The 20,648-nt window shown below is 42.8% G+C and overlaps 1 protein-coding gene across 1 annotated transcript in view; it reads right to left on the bottom strand.

Annotated features, from left to right (window-relative positions):
* Positions 1–20,648, bottom strand: part of LOC134336851 (transmembrane protease serine 6-like) — a 64,255-nt gene that overhangs the window by 15,975 nt on the left and 27,632 nt on the right. Inside the window, exons 3-9 of the mRNA XM_063031429.1 lie at positions 16,629–16,746; positions 15,062–15,336; positions 13,382–13,449; positions 10,506–10,654; positions 7,596–7,712; positions 2,792–2,935; positions 1,162–1,294 (exon numbers count right to left, since the gene is read on the bottom strand). Of these exons, the coding sequence (XP_062887499.1) occupies positions 1,162–1,294; positions 2,792–2,935; positions 7,596–7,712; positions 10,506–10,654; positions 13,382–13,449; positions 15,062–15,336; positions 16,629–16,746 (1,004 nt within the window). The remainder of the gene's footprint in view (positions 1–1,161; positions 1,295–2,791; positions 2,936–7,595; positions 7,713–10,505; positions 10,655–13,381; positions 13,450–15,061; positions 15,337–16,628; positions 16,747–20,648) is intronic.

Here is a 20,648-nt window from a genome sequence, read left to right as displayed (position 1 = left end):
CTGATGTTTCAGGTTGAAACCCTGCATCAGTTTGTTCCTAATGGGCAAAGTGACAACCCTTCCAGCTCCTCAAGAAATTTGCTGCAACTATGGATTAGGACGTGTGTGTTGGCATGATATAAAGTGGTGCTGTAGGTAGAGTTTCCATTTTGCAGCTCTGAAGACCCTGGTTAAGCCTGACTATGGATCTAGGTCTTGTTCTATAACGATATGTTATTGTCTGTGTGGAGTTTGCACGTTTGCCCGGTGACCTTGTGGTTTCCTCTCTCATCCCAAAGATATGGGCATTGTTTGGTTAATTGTCTACTTTCCATTGCCCCTAGTGTATGGGTGAGTGATAGGAGAAGGAGGGTTATAACTGGGAAATAGGTTACAGGGAAATAGTTGAGGGAGTGAGGTGAATGGGATTGTGGAAGCTGGCATATACTCAATGGGCCCAATGGCCTTCTGTATAACAAAGAAATATGGGCAAGTATCCCAAAGGGTCAGCAGCATTCTTTCATTTAGCCTGTCACATTTTAGAATCGAAAGCAAATGAAAATGAGTTTAAAAATTAAGACTTTTTACACAATCTCAGAAAATCCCTAACCAATGAAATATTATTGTAATGCAGAGATGTGACAGCCAATTTCATGAGTCACTTGCTTCACAATCCTCAGCCTCTAACGTTCATGTGGCTGGTCCAGCTGAGTTTCTACTTGAAGGTGACACCAAGACGTTGATGATGGAGGACTTGGAAATTCAGAGTTGTGGCAAATTTCTTGAGGTGCTGGAAGGGTTGTCCATTTGGGAAAGAAAAACCGATGCAGGGTTTCAACCTGAAGTATCAACAGGTCCTTTCTAGTCACAGATGCTGCTGATCCCGAGTTCCCGCAGCAGATAGTTTGTTACTTTACACTGTGCAGTTTTACGTTCTTTATATGTATGTATTTTTACTTATTCATTCATCCATCAGCCTCCCTTTTCACTTAAAGGGTATGTAATGATATCACAATGTAATTGATCATCTGGAATAAATGATCAATGTCACAGTTTTCGTGCTATTACCCTTTCATCTCCCTTTGCCTGGGCATCTCAGTCTTGCTGCATGAGTAAGTATGCTTCTGGCAGTGAGCACACTGTCTCAACCTGTTATTGAAGGAAAAAGAATGGTCTTTATACCTGTCTTCAGCACAGCTTTCAGTGGTCAGCACCCACTTGTTGGAGATAAGAGAGCCTTGGCAAGGATTTCTATACTTTCTTCCGGTGAGGGTCACTACTGACGAGCAATCAGTTGCACGGGATATTTCACAATCTGGTTCAAATTAAAACAAGATAAACATCTCATTACATGGTAGAAATAACCTGGAAATGTATTGATATCTACAAGAGGACAGGCTGGGATTTCAGGAACGAGAGACATACACTGGAGGTGAAGTTCTCAATGTTTCCAGGGAGAAGGCAACAGAACACTCTACTGACCACCGTATCAGAACACATGGTTTCATGTCAAGGTGGTTGAGAGCAATAGTCCAGATCGCATTGCTCCGCAATCTGATGCAGGCAAGGTAGAATAAGCACAAATGGTTTTAAATAAAATAAATATCAATACTCAGCAAATCTGCAGAGAGAGAGAGAGAGAGAGAGACTCACGCACTTACTATTTCACGTCAGTGACCAGTTCTCAGAACTGGTGAAGGGTCACTGACCTGAAATGTTGACCATGTCAATACTCTCAGATGCTGCCTGTTGAATATTTCCAACACATTCCGTTTATACTTCCAATTTCCAGCATGTGTAGATTTTTAAATTTTTGATTTGTAATGGGCGTGTGAGGTTTTAGCTCAGTTTACCATGTATTCTAAAGGGATAGTGAAAGGAAATAATGAAATAACCATCATTTGTTAGTAGGTTAGAGCACTTGTGTTCATGGCCAACAGCTGTTTGAAATTAAAACTGAAAATGTTGGAAAGAAGGCAGTTGTGGAGACAGAAACAGAATTAATGCTTCAGGATGAAACAGCCTCAAACTGCCTGAAACTGTTTGAAGATCCAGTGTTGCCTGAATCAGCATAATCTTAGAGAGCTTCTAAAGCAGCCAATGGGTCTTAAATTGGGCTCCTTTATAAGGGACTGCTGGGGTTCCAGCAAATAGTTACAGTTCTACTCACCCACTGTAGGCAACAGGATGAGGCAAGTCATCGAGACATGCAGTAGGGGAACACGGCCTTAAGCCCATGGTCTCCCATTTCCACAAAACCTACACGAATCCCCATTTATTATTCTTTCCATTATCTCATCAACCAACCCCACTCACCTACCCACCATTTACAATGGCCAATTAATCTTTCAACCTACGCCCCTTTGAGATGCGGGAGGAAAGCCGAGCACTCAAAGAAAGCCCATGTGGAGAATGTTCAAACTTGGCTTCCACCACTCTTTGAGGAAGAGGCTTGCGAAGGCTTCACAATCCGGTTGCCTAGAAAATGCCTTGCCATGGGTACACATCTCCAGCGTCTCCTATTTTATAAACATTCCCTGCTGGTTCCGTGCTCTGCCACAAGAAGAAATGCCCTCTTCACATCCCCCCTGCACAGAGATCTTGCAAACTGGTAGGACACAGCGAGGGCTGTTGAGAGAAAAACCCAGCTGGTTCCCGCCACTAGATACTGTTTGTGCTTCAGGTAGAGACATACCCTCTGGAACCACAACCCGGGACAGAGAGCAGTAGCATATCGAACTACAAAGAAACATCTAGTCATATTTAAAGTTCAAAGTAAAATAATAAAATAATAGATAATGAGGCAACTCACCACAATTCCATTCGTCACTTCCATCAGAACAATCAGAATCACCATCGCAGAAGCCGCTGTCTTTATTTAAACAGTTGTCATCTGCACATACCATCATGCCCGCTGTACACTGCTGATGTGTGTTCAGGGTGGTTGAATGGCCTTCTGTGTTGAGCAAATATGACACATAATTAAGGCGGGGGCAAAATAATCAGAGGAGAATCAAAGCAAATATTAGTTATGCAGTGAGTTATTGTAAACCCAAAGGAACAGCAACACAGGTGTGGAAGCTGATGGTAACTTTCAAAGGGACAATGACAGAGACATTTTTGGAGAGGAGAGAGGACAATGGAATAAACTGGGTGTTGTTTTTCAAAGACCACCACAAGTACAATGGGCTGAAAGGATTCTTCTCTCCGCCATGAATTTTCCCATAAAATGAAGAGAGATTTACCATTTTGTACATTTCTCACAAACAACAAGGTCCAAGAATTGTAGTCATTTTGGTACACAGCACGAAAACAGGACCTTCGTCGCAACTTGTCCATACCCACCAAGTTGTCTTTCAGAGTTAGTCTTACATGCCTGTGTTTGGCCCATATCACTCTAAACTTTTCCTCTTCTTGAGTATGTCTAAATATGTTTTAAACGCCCCTTCTTCTGGCAGCTTGATCCATATACCGTTTGCCTTCTGTGTAATATAAGTGTATAATGACAGAAGTCAGTCGGTGCACAGTTTGACTTCACAGAAGCCAAAGAGGCAAAGGTTAGGAGAGGAGAATTTGTGTGCTGAATGACAGGACAGTACAAACAGAACTAGCACTTGGCTAATGTTCCAGACAGCTCAAAGGGCCAGTAGGGATTATTCCACACTGGATCTCTAAATAAACAACTAAATAACAGGCAGATTAATTTTGTTGAGTTTATATGACAAGGTAACTTAATATATTTACTGAGGGCAATGTGGTCTCTATGGTTTTCTTGGACACCAGTAAGACTTTTGAGAAGAATCCACACAGAAGGCTGATCAAAAAGGTTAGAGTCTGTGAGGATCCTGGGTCCAAAATTGATTTGGTAATAAGAAAAGGATTGATGGTGGTGGGGTGATTTTGTAAATGGAAGCCTGTGATGAACAGTGTACCACAGGGAGTGGAGCTGGGACCCTTTTTGCCTGTTATTTTATTTACTTATTAGTTGAGAGATAGAGTGTGGAATAGTCCCTTCCGGCCCTTCAAGCCGTCCCTGTCACCCGATGCAGACGTGGCCCAAGTGCGGAGTGATAGACACTGAAGAAGTTCGATAGTTCGCTGACTTTAATGCGAACGGTGTTAAAGGGAAAAGAAAACAATAAGTGCTAGGCCAAACAAGGCCATTAACTAAAACTCTCAAAAGGAAAACGAAGCCTACACTGCAACTGAAAAGAACAGCTAAGAATAAAATGAATACTGCTAGTCTTCAGAGTCCGTTGACTCGACAGTCCAATTCCTCAAGCAAGGCAGAATGCAAACAGGCAGCGAAGTGTTGCTGTGTCCAAGTCTCGACAAATACTCAACGGAATGAAAGGAGTTAAATACTATCACAATGAAATAATACTTAGCTGACATATGCATATTCACGAGCGCAATTGCCGTATCTACTTGCTGCCGAATCTGTGGTTGCGACAGTCCCGACAATAACCCACCGACTAATCCTAGGCTAATCATGGGAAATTTACAATGACCAATTAACCTACCAACTGATACACCTTTGAATTGTAAGACGAAACCAGAGCACTGGGAAGAAACCAGTGCATACCATGACATACAAACTCCTTACAGATAAAGTCAGAAGCAAACTCCAAACTCTGATGTCCTGAGCTGAAATACAGTTATACTAACTGCTACATTGCTGTGGCACCCATACATTATACACAATAAGTACATAGATGTGAATGTAGGGAGTGTGATTAGTGAGGTTGCAAATAGCTCAAGAATTGGTGATGTCTTCAAAAGTGAAGAGGCTAGTCTTCTCCATCATGGCTTGCAGTGGGATCTGGGACAGCTGGAAAAATGGGCTGAAAAGTGGCAGATGGAATTTAATGCAGACAAGTGCGAGGTGTTGAACTTCAGGAGGACCAACTAGGGTAGGTTTTACATAGTGAACGGTAGGGCACTGAGGATTGCAGTAGAACAAAGGGACCTGGGAATACAAGTTCATAATTCATTGAAAGTAGCATCACAGGTGGATAGAGTCGTAAAAATGGCCTACATAATCAAAGTATTGAGGACAAGAGATGGGATGTTAGATTAAAGTTGTATAAGGCATTGGTGAGGCCTAATTTGTAGTACTGTGTACAGTTTTGGTCACCCACCTATAGGAAAGATGTAAATAAAGTTGAAAGAGTATAGAGAAAAATTACAAGGATGTTGTCGGGACTGGAGGATCTGAATTTCAAGGAAAGATTGAATATGTTAGGACTTTATTCCTTGGAATATAGAAGATTAAAAGGAGATTAGATGGAAGTATACAAAATATTGAGGCGTATAGTTAGGATAAATGCAAGCAGGCTTTTTCCACTGAGGTTGGTGGGACTACCGCTAGATGTCCTGGGTAATGGGTAAAAGGCGAAAAGTTTAACAGGAACATGAGTGGAAACTTTTTCACTCAGAGTTTTGTGAGAATGTGAAATGAGCTACCAGCGCAAATGGTGTATGCAAGCTCAATTCCAACATTTAAGAGAAATTTGAATAGGTACACGGACGGTAGAGGTATGGAGGGCTATGGTCCTGGTGCAGGTCAATGAGAGTAAACAGTCTAAATGGTTCAGCATGGACTAGATGGGCCAAAGGGCCTGTTTCTGTGCTGTGTTTTCTATGACTTAATTACCCTAGTTTAATGCTAGAGAGTGATAGTAATCAGGTGGTACATTGGGCAGATGGAACTTAATCCTGTTAAGTGTAAGGTGAATTATTTTTGGGGAGTGGGTTTAATACGCATAGGGTATTTAGAATTAATGGAAGGGCCCTGGGGAATACTGAGGAACAAAGCGGTCTTGGTGTATAAGGCCAACGATCCTTAAAGGTGGCAGCACACATAGACAGATTGGCAAAAAAGACATACAGGATACTTGCCTTCATTGGCCCTACCGTAAAATATAACTGTAGGGAGGTCTTGTTACAACTTTATAAAACTGTCATTGGGTCACAGATCGAATATTATGTGTAGTTCAAGATGTCACACTATGGGGAGGATGTGAATCCTCTGGAGATGGTGCAGTGGAGATTCACCAGGATGTTACCTGGGATAAAGAAAGTTAGCATGTCACGGTCAACCCTCACCAATTTTTATTGACCGGAAGGAACTGCAGGGGGTTGTGGACACAGCTTTGCACATCATGGAAACCAGCTCCCCTCTAGTCAACGTAATCAAAGACCCCACCCTTCCCAGGCATTCTCTCTTCTCACCTTTTCCATCAGGTGGAAGATATAAAAGCACTTACCAGAAGGCTCAAGGACAGCATCTACCCTGCTGTAATAAGACTAATCAATGGTTCCCTATTACAGTAAGATCAACTTTTGACCTCACAATCTACCCCAGTGTAATCTTGCACTTTATTGAGGACCTGCACTGCACTCTCCCTGTTGCACTTTATTCTGCATTGTTATTGTTGTACCTTGTTTCTCTGCAATGATTTGTGATCTGTTTTTATGTAATGATTTAATCTGTAAGACAAGGTGTCCACTGTATTTCAGTAGGTGTGACAATAATAAATCAATACCAACACCCATGAAAGATTTTAGTTCTGAGGAGAGACAGGTGGGCTGGCTTTGTTTTCTCTGGAGCAGACAAGCTAGGGGTGATCCAATAGTGTAGAATATTATGAGATGCATAGGCAGGGTAGATACTACAGAACCCTTTGCTAGAGAAGAGGTGTCAAAAACAAGAGGCCATAGATTTAAGGGAAGGGGGAAAAGGATTAGAGTGAATGCAAGGAAGAATGTTTTTCATTCAGATGGTGGTTGAGGTCTGAAACGTAACAGGGGGCGACAGAGGCAGACACTCCCACAACACTTAAGAAGCTCTTTGAATTACCAAGGCATGGTAGTCTAGGCAGCAGATGCCGGTAAGTGGGATTACTGCAGGTAGACCCTTGATGGTTAGCAATTTGGGCACTACGGTAGCATAGCGGTTAGCGCAATGCTGCTAAAGCTCGGTTGTCAGACTTTGGAGTTTAATTCTGGCAATGTCTGTAAGGAGTTGGTGCATTCCTGCTGTGACCGCGTGTGATTCCTCCGCTTACTCCGGTTTCCCCCCACCCCCCAGTCCGAAGACGTACTGGTTAGTAGGTTAATTGGTCATTGTTAATTGTCCTGTGACTAGGCTAGTGTTAAGTAGGCGGGCTGCTTGGCGGCACGACTCGTTAGGCCAGAAGGGTTTGCTCCGTGCTGTATCTCTAAATAAATAATTAAGTAGAATGTCTTTGTTCTGTTCTATATGACTCCGCAGACTCAAAGTGAAGGTTTTGCACAAATGGCTAGCGGGTGGACAAGGGAAGAGGCTTGAGTGAAGCATAAGTAACAAACTGGACAACATACATTGAAGACCCTACATGGGGTCGGGTTCAGGGTCACTGGTTGGAAGAGGTGCTGAGATCTCAGTGCGAATGGCTTGTGTGCTGTTTATGTTGAGATTTTGTTTGGGTGGGGAGAGATGGAGGAGAGGCATACTGCATCTGTTTGGTGAATGTTACAGTAGATCAGTGGGAGCCCCTGTCACCATGTCAAATTTACCCCCACTGCACTGTGGAATGATAGATAGCATGGGGTCATTTTGCAAGCCAACTGACCACAAACTGCTTCATCTTCTCCATTCCAGCAATCTTCAATGCCATCACAAAATCCATTGTTTTTATTAATGCAGTATCCACTGGAACATCTTGGCATGCTGTTCTCACACCATATAACTGAAAAAAAGCAAATTGGTTCAGCAAGTTAAATAGTGCTGGTTGTAGTGCAAGACCTTTTGACTTTGCAATGCCTTCCCTGGAATTCTTTTTACAGATCTACTCCACAGCTGCACATAATTAGCACATATTTGGTTAGTGAGTGTGTTATAGCAGACTACTCGAAACTCAAGTGACAGGTCATACGGGAGTGAGATAGATCAGCTGGTTGAGTGATGTCGCAACAAAACCCTTACGCTCAATGTCAGTAAGCCCAAGGAATTCATTATGGACTTCAGGAAAGGGAAGTTGAGGGAACACACATCAGTCCTTATCGAGGGATCAGTAGTGGAAAGGATGAACAGCTTCAAATTCCCAGGTGTCAACATCTCTGAAGATCTATCCGGAGCCCAACATATTGATGCAATTACAAAGAAGGCACAACAGTGGTTATATTTCATTAGGAGTGTGAGGAGACTTGGAATTTCTCCAAAGACTCTTGCCAATTTCTACAGATGCACTGTGGAGAGCATTCTGACTGGTTGCATCACTGTCCGGTATGGAGGGGCCACAGCACAGGACCAGGAAAATCTGCAGAAAGTTGCAAACTCATCCAGCTCCATCATGGGCACCAGCCCCCTAGCATCAAGGACATCTTCAAAAGACGATGCCTCAAAAAAGGTGGCATTAATCACTAAATTTTCTCAACGGACAATGAACCCATGTACAGTATCTCTATTTTTATCCAGCTGGAAGTTTGAGATTTCCAGCTAGCTTCCTACCTGATGGCATGAACATCGATTTCTCAAACTTCAGGTAATTCCACCTCCTGCTCTCCTTGACCATCCCCATTTCCTTCTCTCACCTTATCTCGTTACCCGCCCATCACTTCCCTCTGGTGCTCCTCCCCTTCCCTTTCTTCCATGATCTTCTGTTCTCTCATATCAGAGTCCCCCTTCTCCAGTCCTTGATCTCTTTCAGCAATCAACTTCCAAGTTCTTTACTTCACCCCTTCTCCTCTCCTGGTTTCACCTATCTCCTACCACTTTGTACTTTTCCTCCCCTGCCCCCACCTTCTTACTTTAACCTCTTCCTTTCCAGTCCTAATGAAGGGTCTGGGCCTGAAACATCAACTGTTTACTCTTTTCCATTGATGTAATCTGACCTGCTGAGTTCCTCCAGCATCTTGTGTGTGTTGTTTATAGACTTTATGATATGAGCCCTTTACCATCTCCACTCCTGGCTTACTGACAAGTTGCAATCAGTGCACACTCACTTTTTAATATGCCCCCTCCAGTTCAACATCACAAGAATTTACTGACCTTGAGTAAAACCTGATGGTCCTTTCAGAATCAGAGTCATAGAATAATAACAGCATGGAAACTGGTCGTTCAGACCAACTCATTAATGCAAACCAAGGTGCTCAACTTAGCTAGTCCCGGTTGCCCAAGTTTGGCCTATTTCTACCCATGTGCCTGTAGAAGTGTCTTTTAAATGTTTTTGTACCTGCCTCAATGACTTCCTCTGGCAACTCATTCCATATTCCCTCCACTCTCTGTGTGAGGAAGTTTCCTCAGAGGTCTCTTTTAAATATTTCCTCTTTCACCCTAAACCTGGGCCCTCGAGTTTTTGATTCCCTTTCCTTGGGAAAAAGACTATGCCCATTTATTTTGTCTATACCCCTCATGATTTTAACGATCTCTATAAATTCAGTCATATGTTCCAAGTCCTATCCTTCCCAACCTCTTTCTGTACCAGGCCCTCGATTCCTGTCAATGTTCTCACAACACACATCAAAGTTGCTGGTGAATGCAGCAGGCCAGGCAGCATCTCTAGGAAGAGGTACAGTCAACGTTTCAGGCCGAGACCCTATGTTTGTTGCTTGAATTTCCAGCATCTGCAGAATTTGTCATGTTAATATTCTCACAAAATGTCTTTGCATACTTTCCAGTTTAATGACATCTCTCCCGTAATGGAGTAACTAAATCTGTTAACAATACTGTAGGTGTGGCCTCACCAACATCTTATATAACTGCAATGTAATCTCCCAATTCCTTTTCACTTTTATCACCACCCAGTCATTTGCATTGTCTGGCTAGCTGTGGCATTGCCTCTACTAGAAGATATACTGTAGTCTATCATAAACACAAGAACATCTGCAAGTGCTGGAAATCCAAAGCAACAGACACAAAATGCAGGAGGAACTTGGCAGGTTAGGTAGCATCTATGGAAAGGAGTAAACTGTTGATGCTTCAGGCCAAGAGCTTCTTCAGGACTGAGACAGAAAGGGGAAGACGCCAGAATAAAGAGATGGGGGCTGGCATCTTCCCCCTTCATTTTAAGACCTGATGAAGGGTCTCAGCCCTAAACGTCCACTGTTTACTCTTTTCCATAGATGCTGACCAACCTGCTGAGTTCCTCCAGTATTTGTGAGTGTTTCTGTTGTCTGGTAGTCTATATTTTCTAGTAGTGACAATGCTATAACTAGGAAGACAATGCAAGCAAAGTCTTTCTCATGAGGACCATTTGAAAGATATAAGTCAGCTTCACTCCTGGAAGATAGTCTGTCCAGTAAAGCGAAGCTCAAATGGTTAACAACTTGGAAAATGCTTTGTTGGATTAGGATGGAGAATGAAACAAATGATTAAAACAAATTGCAATAAATGGAGCCTCCATGCTTCTACCGGATCACAGCATCTACAATATCTGCCTGAATACTTCCACTGAACTTACAGTGCATTTACAACAATGGAATGGCAGCAGCTGGTATTTGAGAAAACTATTCAGGTCAAGACATATGGTGAGTAGACTTACTCATGGTGTTGAGTTGAACCTTCAGCTGCTGGTTGTTGGGAAAATTGATGGTCCCCTCTGCTTTCTGAAAGACTGCTGTAATTTCCTCTGTACGGAATCTCACACTGCACTCGAGGTGCATCCAGAACCGGATAGCAGAGTAGACAGGACTGTAATGAGAAAGAGACCACATTGTGCAACATCTGTCCAACTGACCCCTAGCCATTTTGACATTGGAGACACAAGAAACTGCTAACGTTGGAACCTAGAGCAACATACAAGACACTAGAGGAACTCAGCAGATCATTGCAGCATCCATGGTGAGAGATGGACTATTGATGTTTCAGGTTGGCATCCTTCACCTGAGCAGTCCAGATGAAGGATATTGACCGCTTATTTCTTCTTCATACATAACGCCTGATCCGCTGAGTTCTTCCAGTGTTTTGTGTGTTGCACTTTGACATTGGCTGATGTTTGGCCACAGCTTTGAACCTAGGATGGAGGGATTAAGAGGGTGCTATTAAAGACAGGTGGCATGTTGGAGATCCATCCCTACCAAAGGAGGTATAAAGCACTCTTTCCCTCCGCTATCCTGCAGGTCACCCTTGGGCACCTGCTTAGCCCCCGATCAGGATCACGTGAAGCCATGGGAGCAGGTGGCGGATGGTCGTACGAGCAGCCGGTACGCATCAGAAGTCCTTGTTATGCGACCACTGATTCCAGGCAGACAATCTCTGAAGAGTATTGATAATGGCTGGGCTCACCCACCTTGTAAAGACACTGCCCAGAAGAAGACAATGGCAAACCACTTCCGTAGAAAAAATTATCAAGAACAATCATGGTCATGGCCATGTTCACCCACATCATATGACACAGCAGATAATGATGATGATGATGTTAAAGATGCCATCTGGCCTCAGTAACATTTGTGCACCCTCTAGGACCAGGGTTCCCAACCTGGTGTCCACAGACACCTCGGTTAATGGTAAGGGTCCATGGCATAAAAAAGGTTGGGAACCTCTGCGCTTGTACATTACTCCTATAAATTGTCATCTAGAGCCTCCACCAGCTAATACCCATTCAGCAGACCAGGCCTATTCAAGGTTTTACACACCCATTAAACCATTATCTAACCCATTACCTGATCTCACCCAGCTAAATTTGCCCAACATACGAAGAAACAAAGTAGAAAGACTGTCACTTGAAATATCATTATACCATCACATTGATTCAGCTTGTTAACAATATTTATTCAGCCCCACTTTCTAATCTGATGTCTAACTACGGATTCCTAAAGGGGTCAAATATCACTTCAACTAAATAGCCCTCTCCTTGATTTCGACTAATTTTTCCATTTCTCCTTATCTCGTTAAATGATATCTGACCCTCTCACTAATTAAATCTTCTGTGATATATTTTCGTGAGAGGAGAGTACAATAGTGCCAGTCTTTGCTGGAAACACACACACACAGAAACTCATATTTTTTTCAGGGAAAAATTTTAATACCACCAAGAAGGCTGGCTGACTGGCAGGAGACAAAGAGAGGGAATAAGGGCCGGGGGGGGGGCGGGGGTCTTCTGGTTGGCCATGGGTGACTAGTGACTTAACCTTTAGGGAATCCTGCACAAGGACTCACAAGTCCCTTTGCACCTCTGATTTCTGAATTTTCTCCATTTAGAAAATAGTCTATGCCTTTATTCCTTCTACCAAAGTGCATGACCATACACTTCCCTACACTATATTCCATCTACCACTTCTTTGCCCATTCTCTTAATATGTCTGTTCTTCTGCAGACTCCCTGCTTCATCAACACTTCCTGCCCCTCCACCTATCTTCATATCCTCCACAAACTTGACTTCAAAGCCATCAATTCCATCATCCAAATAATTGACATATAACATGAAAAGAAGCGATCCCAACACTGCCCACCTGTGGAGCACCAAATGGTAAGGAAAGCAAATGCAATGTTAGCATTCACTTTGAGAGGACTAGAATATAAAAGTAAGGATGTAATACTGAAGCTTTATGAGGCATTGGTCAGACCGTCCTTGGAGTAATGTGAGCAGTTTTGGGCCTCTTATCTAAGAAAGGATGTGCTGGCTTGGAGAGAGCCAATGGAAGTTCAAGAGAATGATCTCAGGAACAAAAGGGTTAATATATGAGGAGTGTTTGATGGCTCTCAATCTGTACTCTCTGGAGTTCAGAAGAATTGGGGAGGGGAAATGGGGATCTCATTGAACCTTATCGAATGTTGAAAGGCCTAGACGGAGTGGACATGGAGACGATGTTTCCTATAGCGGGGGAGTCTAGAAGCAGAGGGAACTGCCGTAGAATAGAAGAACATCCCTTTGGAACAGAGATGAGGAGGAATTTCTTTAGCCAGAGGGTGTTGAATCTATGGAATTCATTGCCACAGACAGCTGTGGAGGCATTGAGTACATTTAAAATGGAGATTGATTTGTTCTTGATTAGTAAGGGAGTCAAGGGTTACAGGGAGAAAGTGGGAGAACGGGATGCAGAGGGATAATAAATCAGTCAATCCCCAGTTCCCTATAGTGTCACGCTCTCTGCATCCATTCTCACAAAGGGAATCTACCCAAATTGAACATGCCTTAATGTCTGCACCATTGTCATTGCTATTTGGAGCCACTGTGACTATTGTTTAATTGTTTTAAGGTCTATGTTGTATGTGTTTCAGTGGAGGCTTGTCAGAGGTAGTGTTAGAAGGAAGGTTATTGATGTTTTGGATGATCCTTCAAGTGCACATCTTTAATTTCTCTGTGTAGTCAGCCACAAGCTCTTGTCTCCAGAAGTACTTTGTCCACCTTCTAATGATGGAGTTTGATTCACGTCACTACAATTACACTGTGGGAACTTTCACGAGTCTACTTCTCACCTTATTCCAATGACTTTAGTAGTTATATACACCGTGTTGAATGCTGAAGTTTTGTATGTACCATTTATCTGACAAGAAAAAAAATGGAATAGATTATTCACAAATTTCTCATAAAAATAATTAGCAAGATGAAGCAAATCAACCAACGAGCACAGTGCAGGTCATTTTAGGAAGTTAGTTACTGGAGGGAAAGTTCCTTGGGGACTGTAAACCTTTAACGCCAAATCAATGCATATGTTGGAAATGCTCACCTTGATAATTGTTTCTCCTAGGCAAAATGTTTACCAAGCAAAAGTCTGTAAAATTACCCTTAAACCTTAACCCTTGGATTTAATGTTAATTTCTCTGAAAGAATTGAAGTCCATTTTGAGTATTAAGAGTATTTTTGTGTGTGACTGTAGTTTATTGCTGGCTTATATGCCATGTGTGCTTTGTGCTGTGAATATTTGTTGGTATTGTGTTTTGCATCTTGGCCCTGGAGTAACACTGTTTTGTTTGGCTGTATTCATAGAAATTCATGTATGGTTGAATGACAATTAATCTTGAACTTGAACTTGAGAAACCAAAGGAGGAATAGGAAGTTGCTGACACGACAGTACTCAAAACAGATCACTACTCAAACGTGCTCTGTGACATTCTTCCACACTGAAAAGTGAAAGCCAGCTTCAAAAACAACAATCCCAATGCAGTATGGTGAAAAACATTATATGTGACCATTCCAGAAGATGCAGATCTCTGCCATAGCAAGCTTTATCAAATGAAATATTCTCTCACCATCACTGTCCCAAGTGCCAACAAGCTATGATTCAGCACTGCCAAACACTAGTGACAACCCTGCCTCTCACCTCCCCCACTGCTAACTTGACAGTATCAATCAGGAGCAAGAGTAGATCACTCACCCCCACTTCCCTGCTCCATCATTCAATAAGATCCTGGTTAACCTGACTACAGATTCAACCCTGCATTCTGAACTTCTCCAGCTTGTGGTAAATTTACTCTCCCTTGTTTTTTCAATAATCTCCTTCAAAGAAGAATTTCTTTCCATCGGCCTTTGAGCAAAGAGTTCCAGAGACTCAGCATCCTCTGAGACTAAAAAAAAAGTCACCCTGTCTTGACCTTAAATGGGTAATGGTTATTCTTGAACAGTGACCTGGACTCTCCCACAAGAGGAAACATTCTCTCCACATCCATCTTGCCAAGGTTGCTCAGCATTTTGTATTTCACTTGGGGATAACACTACATTATCTATTCCATATACATTTTAATTCAAAGATAGAAATTTAAAAAATTATTGCTAATAAAATGATTTTTTTAATCTCAGCAGCTTCTTTTAAGGTAGCACAGTAGTGCAGTACAGGCAACAGAAAAAGTATGCCGATTAGAAAACAGTAGAATACCAGCAACCCAGGTTCAATTCCCGCTGCAGCCTGTAAGGAGTTTGTATGTTCACCCCGTGACTGTGTGGATTTCCTCTGGGTGCTCCAGTTTCCTCCCATAGTCCAAAGATCTACTGGCTGGTAGGTTAATTAGTCATTGTAAATTGCCCTGTGATTAGGCGAGGAATAATTTGGGGATTGCTGGGCAGCACGGCTCAAAGGGCCAGGAAGGCCTACTCCATGCTGTATGTCAATAAATAATTTTAAAAACTGCTTTCAGTTTTAAAATGCCTAAAAGACTTACCATCTTCTCTACACCTTCTGTAATCCTCAAATATTCTTCTGAGCTGGGATCACTGTTGAGTTCAATGGAGATATTCTCTTTTACCTCCATCTCTCCCACAAAGTAGCATCTGGCATTTGGGCTGTAGTTATTTGAATCAGATGTGTTTGTTGCACTTGTGTCATTACTGGCACTGGTGGAGAAGTTGAGTGTTTGGCTGGTGCTGCTCAGGATCGTTGTGGCTACTGTACTCAAACGGCGATTGGGAGCAAAGCCATTGATGATCACTGGGACCTCTGAAAGAAAGCACAGCTCCTTAGTTAGGTCATGTCTCGTGTTGGTTTGATAGAAAGTGATTGATACTCCTCATTTGAGGGAAGAAGCTTCATTAAATCAGCAGGAACCAGAAAGGTGAAACACTCAGGAGATCAGGGGGCACTTGGTGAAAGGTATTGCAGATCAGTTGTCCAACCAGCTCAAACATACATCGAACACTTCACTTCAGGAATCAAACTACAGCTCCTTCACTGCACTGACACCAGCGCAAGTCTATCCGCCTTCATAATATGATCAAAGCTGTGCACAGCACTCCAGGTGCCTTTTCCCCGATGCCTTGTAGAGCTGCAGCAAAACTTCCTACTTTTAATCCTCATGGCTCTGGCAATATGGTCATTTCCCTTCGCAATTACTTGTAGTAACTGAATGCTAACATTTTGTTTCATGTACTAGGACCCCGGATTCCTTTGCAGAAGATGGCAAGAAAATGTTTGCATTCTTAAACCTGAAGCATTAATTCTGCTGCTCTTCCCCAGATGGTGCCTGGCTCATGGAGTGCTTTTGGTCTGTTTTTATTTCAGATTCCCACATAAGAGGTGGTACATAGATTCAGTAGAAAAATTCAGAGCCAATGGCATGGGCCAATCTTAGAGTGAATCGGATTGTTGAGAATATGCTCAATGGTGGGGGCTAGAGCCTGAGGTCATGGGAAAGCAACCAAACTCTCCCCCACTCTGCCTCAAGGTTTGATGCTCAGATGTTTGAAGCTTCCCCTAGCAGTTTGATCCAATGCCTCCCTTCAGCAGCTGGATTTCCTGAGGCCCAGGAAACTTATCCAATCCATGTTAAATCAGGGATGGATTCAGCTACAGGTCATTGAAATGTTTTAAGGACCAATTCAGCCTGGAAAATTACAAGTTATCAATCAATCAGCTCCATCACTAAAACCAAGAACCAGAAATCAATTTATTTTAAAGGACCCAGCCACCTTCTCCCAAACATGCACCAGGTTAGAGCTCCCAATGTGTGAAATTCTGCACTGGAGTGCAAAGAGGCTTCTTAGTCCCGGTATTGACCTTGCAGTCCAGGTGCTGCTCCCAGCATTAGAGACATCCACGTGGACAGCACCAAGTTATGCTCAGAGTCCAGTTATCCATTCTTTTTGTACTTGAGACCCTTGTTGTGAAGTTATCAGGAACTAAGTTTGTTGTGAGACTGTTTCAGAATTGATCATTGGAACGGCGAGCTATCTCAACATCAAGCATACAATTATGTTGACATGTAAGTTCTATGAATTGAATTGCTTTCTCACCAAGAACACCACGAATCAGTGTAATGGATCCTGCTATCAATATGAAGAGAATTAATCCACTGATGATCGGAAGACATTTGAAGCAACAACTGGGACATTTTCTCTTGGCTGCCTTCTCCTGCAGATACATAATGATTTCATTATTACATTGGGATGTACATGAGGAAGTTTCTTGTATTAGCCATTGCAAGTTTCAGATTGGTTTACCTTGGCTCATTCAACAGCAACCTGAATGGGCAACAATTGTTTCTCCCTCTGTCACCTCTGTGACCTGTTTATTTTCTCCCAGCAGGTACTTCGAGCTGCATGCACCTCAGTAGCATTGCTTACTTTCCTATAACTGCTTGCTATCACCCTTACCCTGTGGCACCACTGCATGGAAACAGTGTTCATGAGTTCAAATCCCTCGTCGGCTCAATGTGATGGTTAAGTGAATTATTGTGTCATAACACCCCAGCACACACTGCTGCTTTGGTTGTTTATGTGTGTGGGTTACACATGGTGCAGCAGGTACCCGGGACCTAAACAGGATCAGTGAGGAAAGGCCTCTTATTTCTTAAGGCTCGCATGAAAGCAATTAAACAGCAGTGTAAGGTAGGGAAGTGGAGAATGAAGAGATCTCACACTTCACTGGACACCTTCATTTAGAGATACTTAGACGTTCACACATGAGCACAGAAATGCCAGGTGTTATTCCTACTGCTAGCCACATGTAGCTTCCCAGATCCCAGAGCTGGGAGTCGCTAAAGACATCCCAGTTGGAAATGTCCACAACTTGGCCTCATGAGATGGAGTATCAGGGGAAAGTCACCTGGTTGTCCCACTACCTATAGAGACAAAGAGGTAACATGGAGTCAAAGGTTAATGGATTCACTCCAAATTCTAAATAGTTTTCCTTGCCCCTTCTCAATAGAAACCTGATATTAAGCCTGACAAAAGGAGAAGGCGCAGAGTCTAATGCGATCATGTAGAATGATTGGAGAGAAAATGAGGGATGACTGGCTTCATCAACTGTATTACGGGGTGTTAGGAGGGGAGATAAAGAGATGGGATTATGCCATGCTTGGTCTTCAAAGAAGGGAAAGAATATTTAAAAAATTTATTTTGGAAACTGGGCATCACTTCCCATCCCTAATTGAGGAGGTGATAATGGGTCACCTTCTTGAACTGTTTCAGATGAAGGTTTTCTTCCAATGCTAGAGTTATTGAGTTTAGAGATGCCGTATCTTCACCCTATCAAGTCCACACAGACCAGCAACCACCCACTTACACTAATTCTATGTTAATTCCTTTAACTTCTGTCCTCCCCATATTCCCATCAATTGCCCCCGTTCTCTAGTACCCATCCATGCACGGGTGGCAACTTGCAGCGGACGATTGACCTATCCACCTCCGATTCTTTAGAATGCGGAGAAAGCGGTACAGGGTCAGTCAGGATTGAACCTAGCCTCTGATGCTGCAATGCAGCAGCTCTTCTACCGCGCTGTAGGGGAGGCAGTTCCAGGACAGGAAGAACCAGCAATAAGTCAGGATGGTGTAAGACTTGGAGGGCAACTTGCAGGTAGTGGTGCTCCTGTGCATTGCTGCCCTTGTCCTTCTTGCTGGTGAAGGTGGTGTGACTTATGAGGTGCTGTCAGAGGAACTGTGATTTCAGTAACTGCAGTGTCTTCTGTAGATCAGAGGTTCCCAAACGGGGGTCCACGGACCCTTTGGTAGGGGTCCATGGCTTAAAAAAGGTTTGGAGCCCCTGGTGTAAATGATACACACTGCAGTCAATGTGAGCCAAAGCTGGAGGGAATGAGCATTTAGTGTGATTGGTGGGGAGCCAGTCAAACAGGGCATCTTTCTACAAATATTTGTTTTTGAATAAAGAATCAGGAACGATGTCAGTTTTGATTGTGGAGCCAGCCATTGTCATAAGTTTCACCCTGGATAAAATTACATATCAAGTCTTTAATGAAAAGGGAGGTAGCTGTAATATTTAATACCTGGTAATGAATAGGCAAAGTCATCACCTCACACCTACACCCACCTTGTTGACACGGATGCTTTATTAATTTGAAATATAAGATGACCAACAAAAGACGTGAATTAATTTCAGCATCTGGGATAAATGTGCACCACCACCATTTTATACTTCCTTTTTATGATCATCTTTCTGTTTTATTGTGAAGGCTGAATCCCATGTGAAGGCTCAGGGAGTGTACAATGTTATAGTTCCGATTTCTCCCAAAACCTGCTGTAGGTACATTATTGGAAATCTGGTGGTGATATTGCTAAATCCATAATCCAGAAGATCTAATATCCATCTGATTTGGAATCTAAAATCCTACCATATGTGTTTAAACACTGCAATTCAGTTTCTACACATCCTTAAGGAAAGAACCGGCTTCAGTCATGATATGCATGAAGTTATTACACTGATGTAACAACAGAACCGATTCACTAATAGGACCATAAGATATAGGAAGAGAATTAGGCCATTTGGCCCATTGAGTCTGCTCCACCATTTCATCATGGCTGATCCATTTTTCCCTCTCAGCACCAATCTCCTGCCTTCTCCCCGTATCCCTGACTAATCAAGAATCTATCAACCTTTGCCTTAAATATACATAGACTTGGCCTCCACAGCCGCTTGTGGCAATGAATTCCACAGATTTACCACTCTCAGGCTAAGAAATTTCTCCACATCTCCATTCTAAAAGAACACCCATCTATTCTGAGGCTGTGTCCTATGGTGTTAGACTCCCACACCATAGGAAGCATCCTTTCCACATCCACCCTATTCAGTCTTTTCAACATTCGATAGGTTTCAATGAGGTTAACCCTCATTCTTCTGAAGTCCAGTGAGCACAGGCCGAGAGCCATCTAACGCTCTTCATATGACAAGCCTTTTAATCCAGAAATCATTTTTGTGAAGCCCCTTTGAACTCTCTACAATGTTAGCACATCCTTTCTTAGATAAGAAGCCCAAAATTGCTCACAATAAAAAAGAAGCATTCCATAGGTATCCACGCGACTCGAGCAATAGACACTTTATTTGACTCTGTAATGTCTATGCAAAACAGGATGCTTTTGGGTTGGACAGAACCAAAACATGATGCTTTAAAAATTCGATTAACTTGGTTCAAAAGATTCAAAGTACATTTTTTAACCAAAGTATGTATACAGAATGCAACTTTGAGATTAGCCCTCCCTCATGCAGCCACAAAATGAAGAAACACCATGGAACCCATTCAGAGGAAACATCCAACACCTTACGTGCACTAAAAGAACAAATTGCACAAACAGCAGATAGTGAGTGAACAACACATAGAATATCAACATCAAACCATAAGTATTTTGTTTAGTTCAGTTAAGCTCCACACTGCTAGCTGACTGCAGGCTCTAGAACCAGTCTTCGCCAACCAGAATCCAGAAGTACATGCAACATGAACCTCAACGTTCCCCCAAAACAAGTCCACAAGCCTCGCAGATCAATCCCCGCTACGTGGAAGGCAGGACTCCTGCACTTTCCTCCAACAGCAGCTAGTGAGAGGGAGAGGAAGACTGATCAAAAACAGACAGATGGCGCAAAGCACCCACCCGCACTCCGCTCTTGTCTTCGCCAACTCGACACCTCAAATCAGAGGGAAGCAATGGAGTCAATCATGGGCTCATGCCCCATGTCCAGGCTTACAGGCTGCCAGACTTCACACTCTGCTGCCAACCTCACTGAGCTCCCTTAGAGACATCAAAGTGCCAGATCACTCAATTGGCCCCAAAATACACCATCAAAATATAAACCACTGGTTGCAATCATCTGCAGCTCAGTAGCAGAAATAAAAGAGGTAAAAGAAATGGTTTCATGGACTGTCTGGAAAACGTTGCCGTTGGTCGTGTCATTTATGGGTGCCATCTTGAACGGCTTTTTGATGATTGCTGCCTTGTGTAAATTGAACTTGTTAAATGTCATATGTAATCAATACCTGTTTCGGACCACACATGGATAATTTGGAAAAATGTTTACAGGTTTCCCCT

This window comes from Mobula hypostoma, chromosome 23 (genome assembly GCF_963921235.1).
Source record: "Mobula hypostoma chromosome 23, sMobHyp1.1, whole genome shotgun sequence".
NCBI classification, from domain to species: Eukaryota; Metazoa; Chordata; class Chondrichthyes; order Myliobatiformes; family Myliobatidae; genus Mobula; species Mobula hypostoma.
This window is presented reverse-complemented; position numbering and strand designations above follow the sequence as displayed.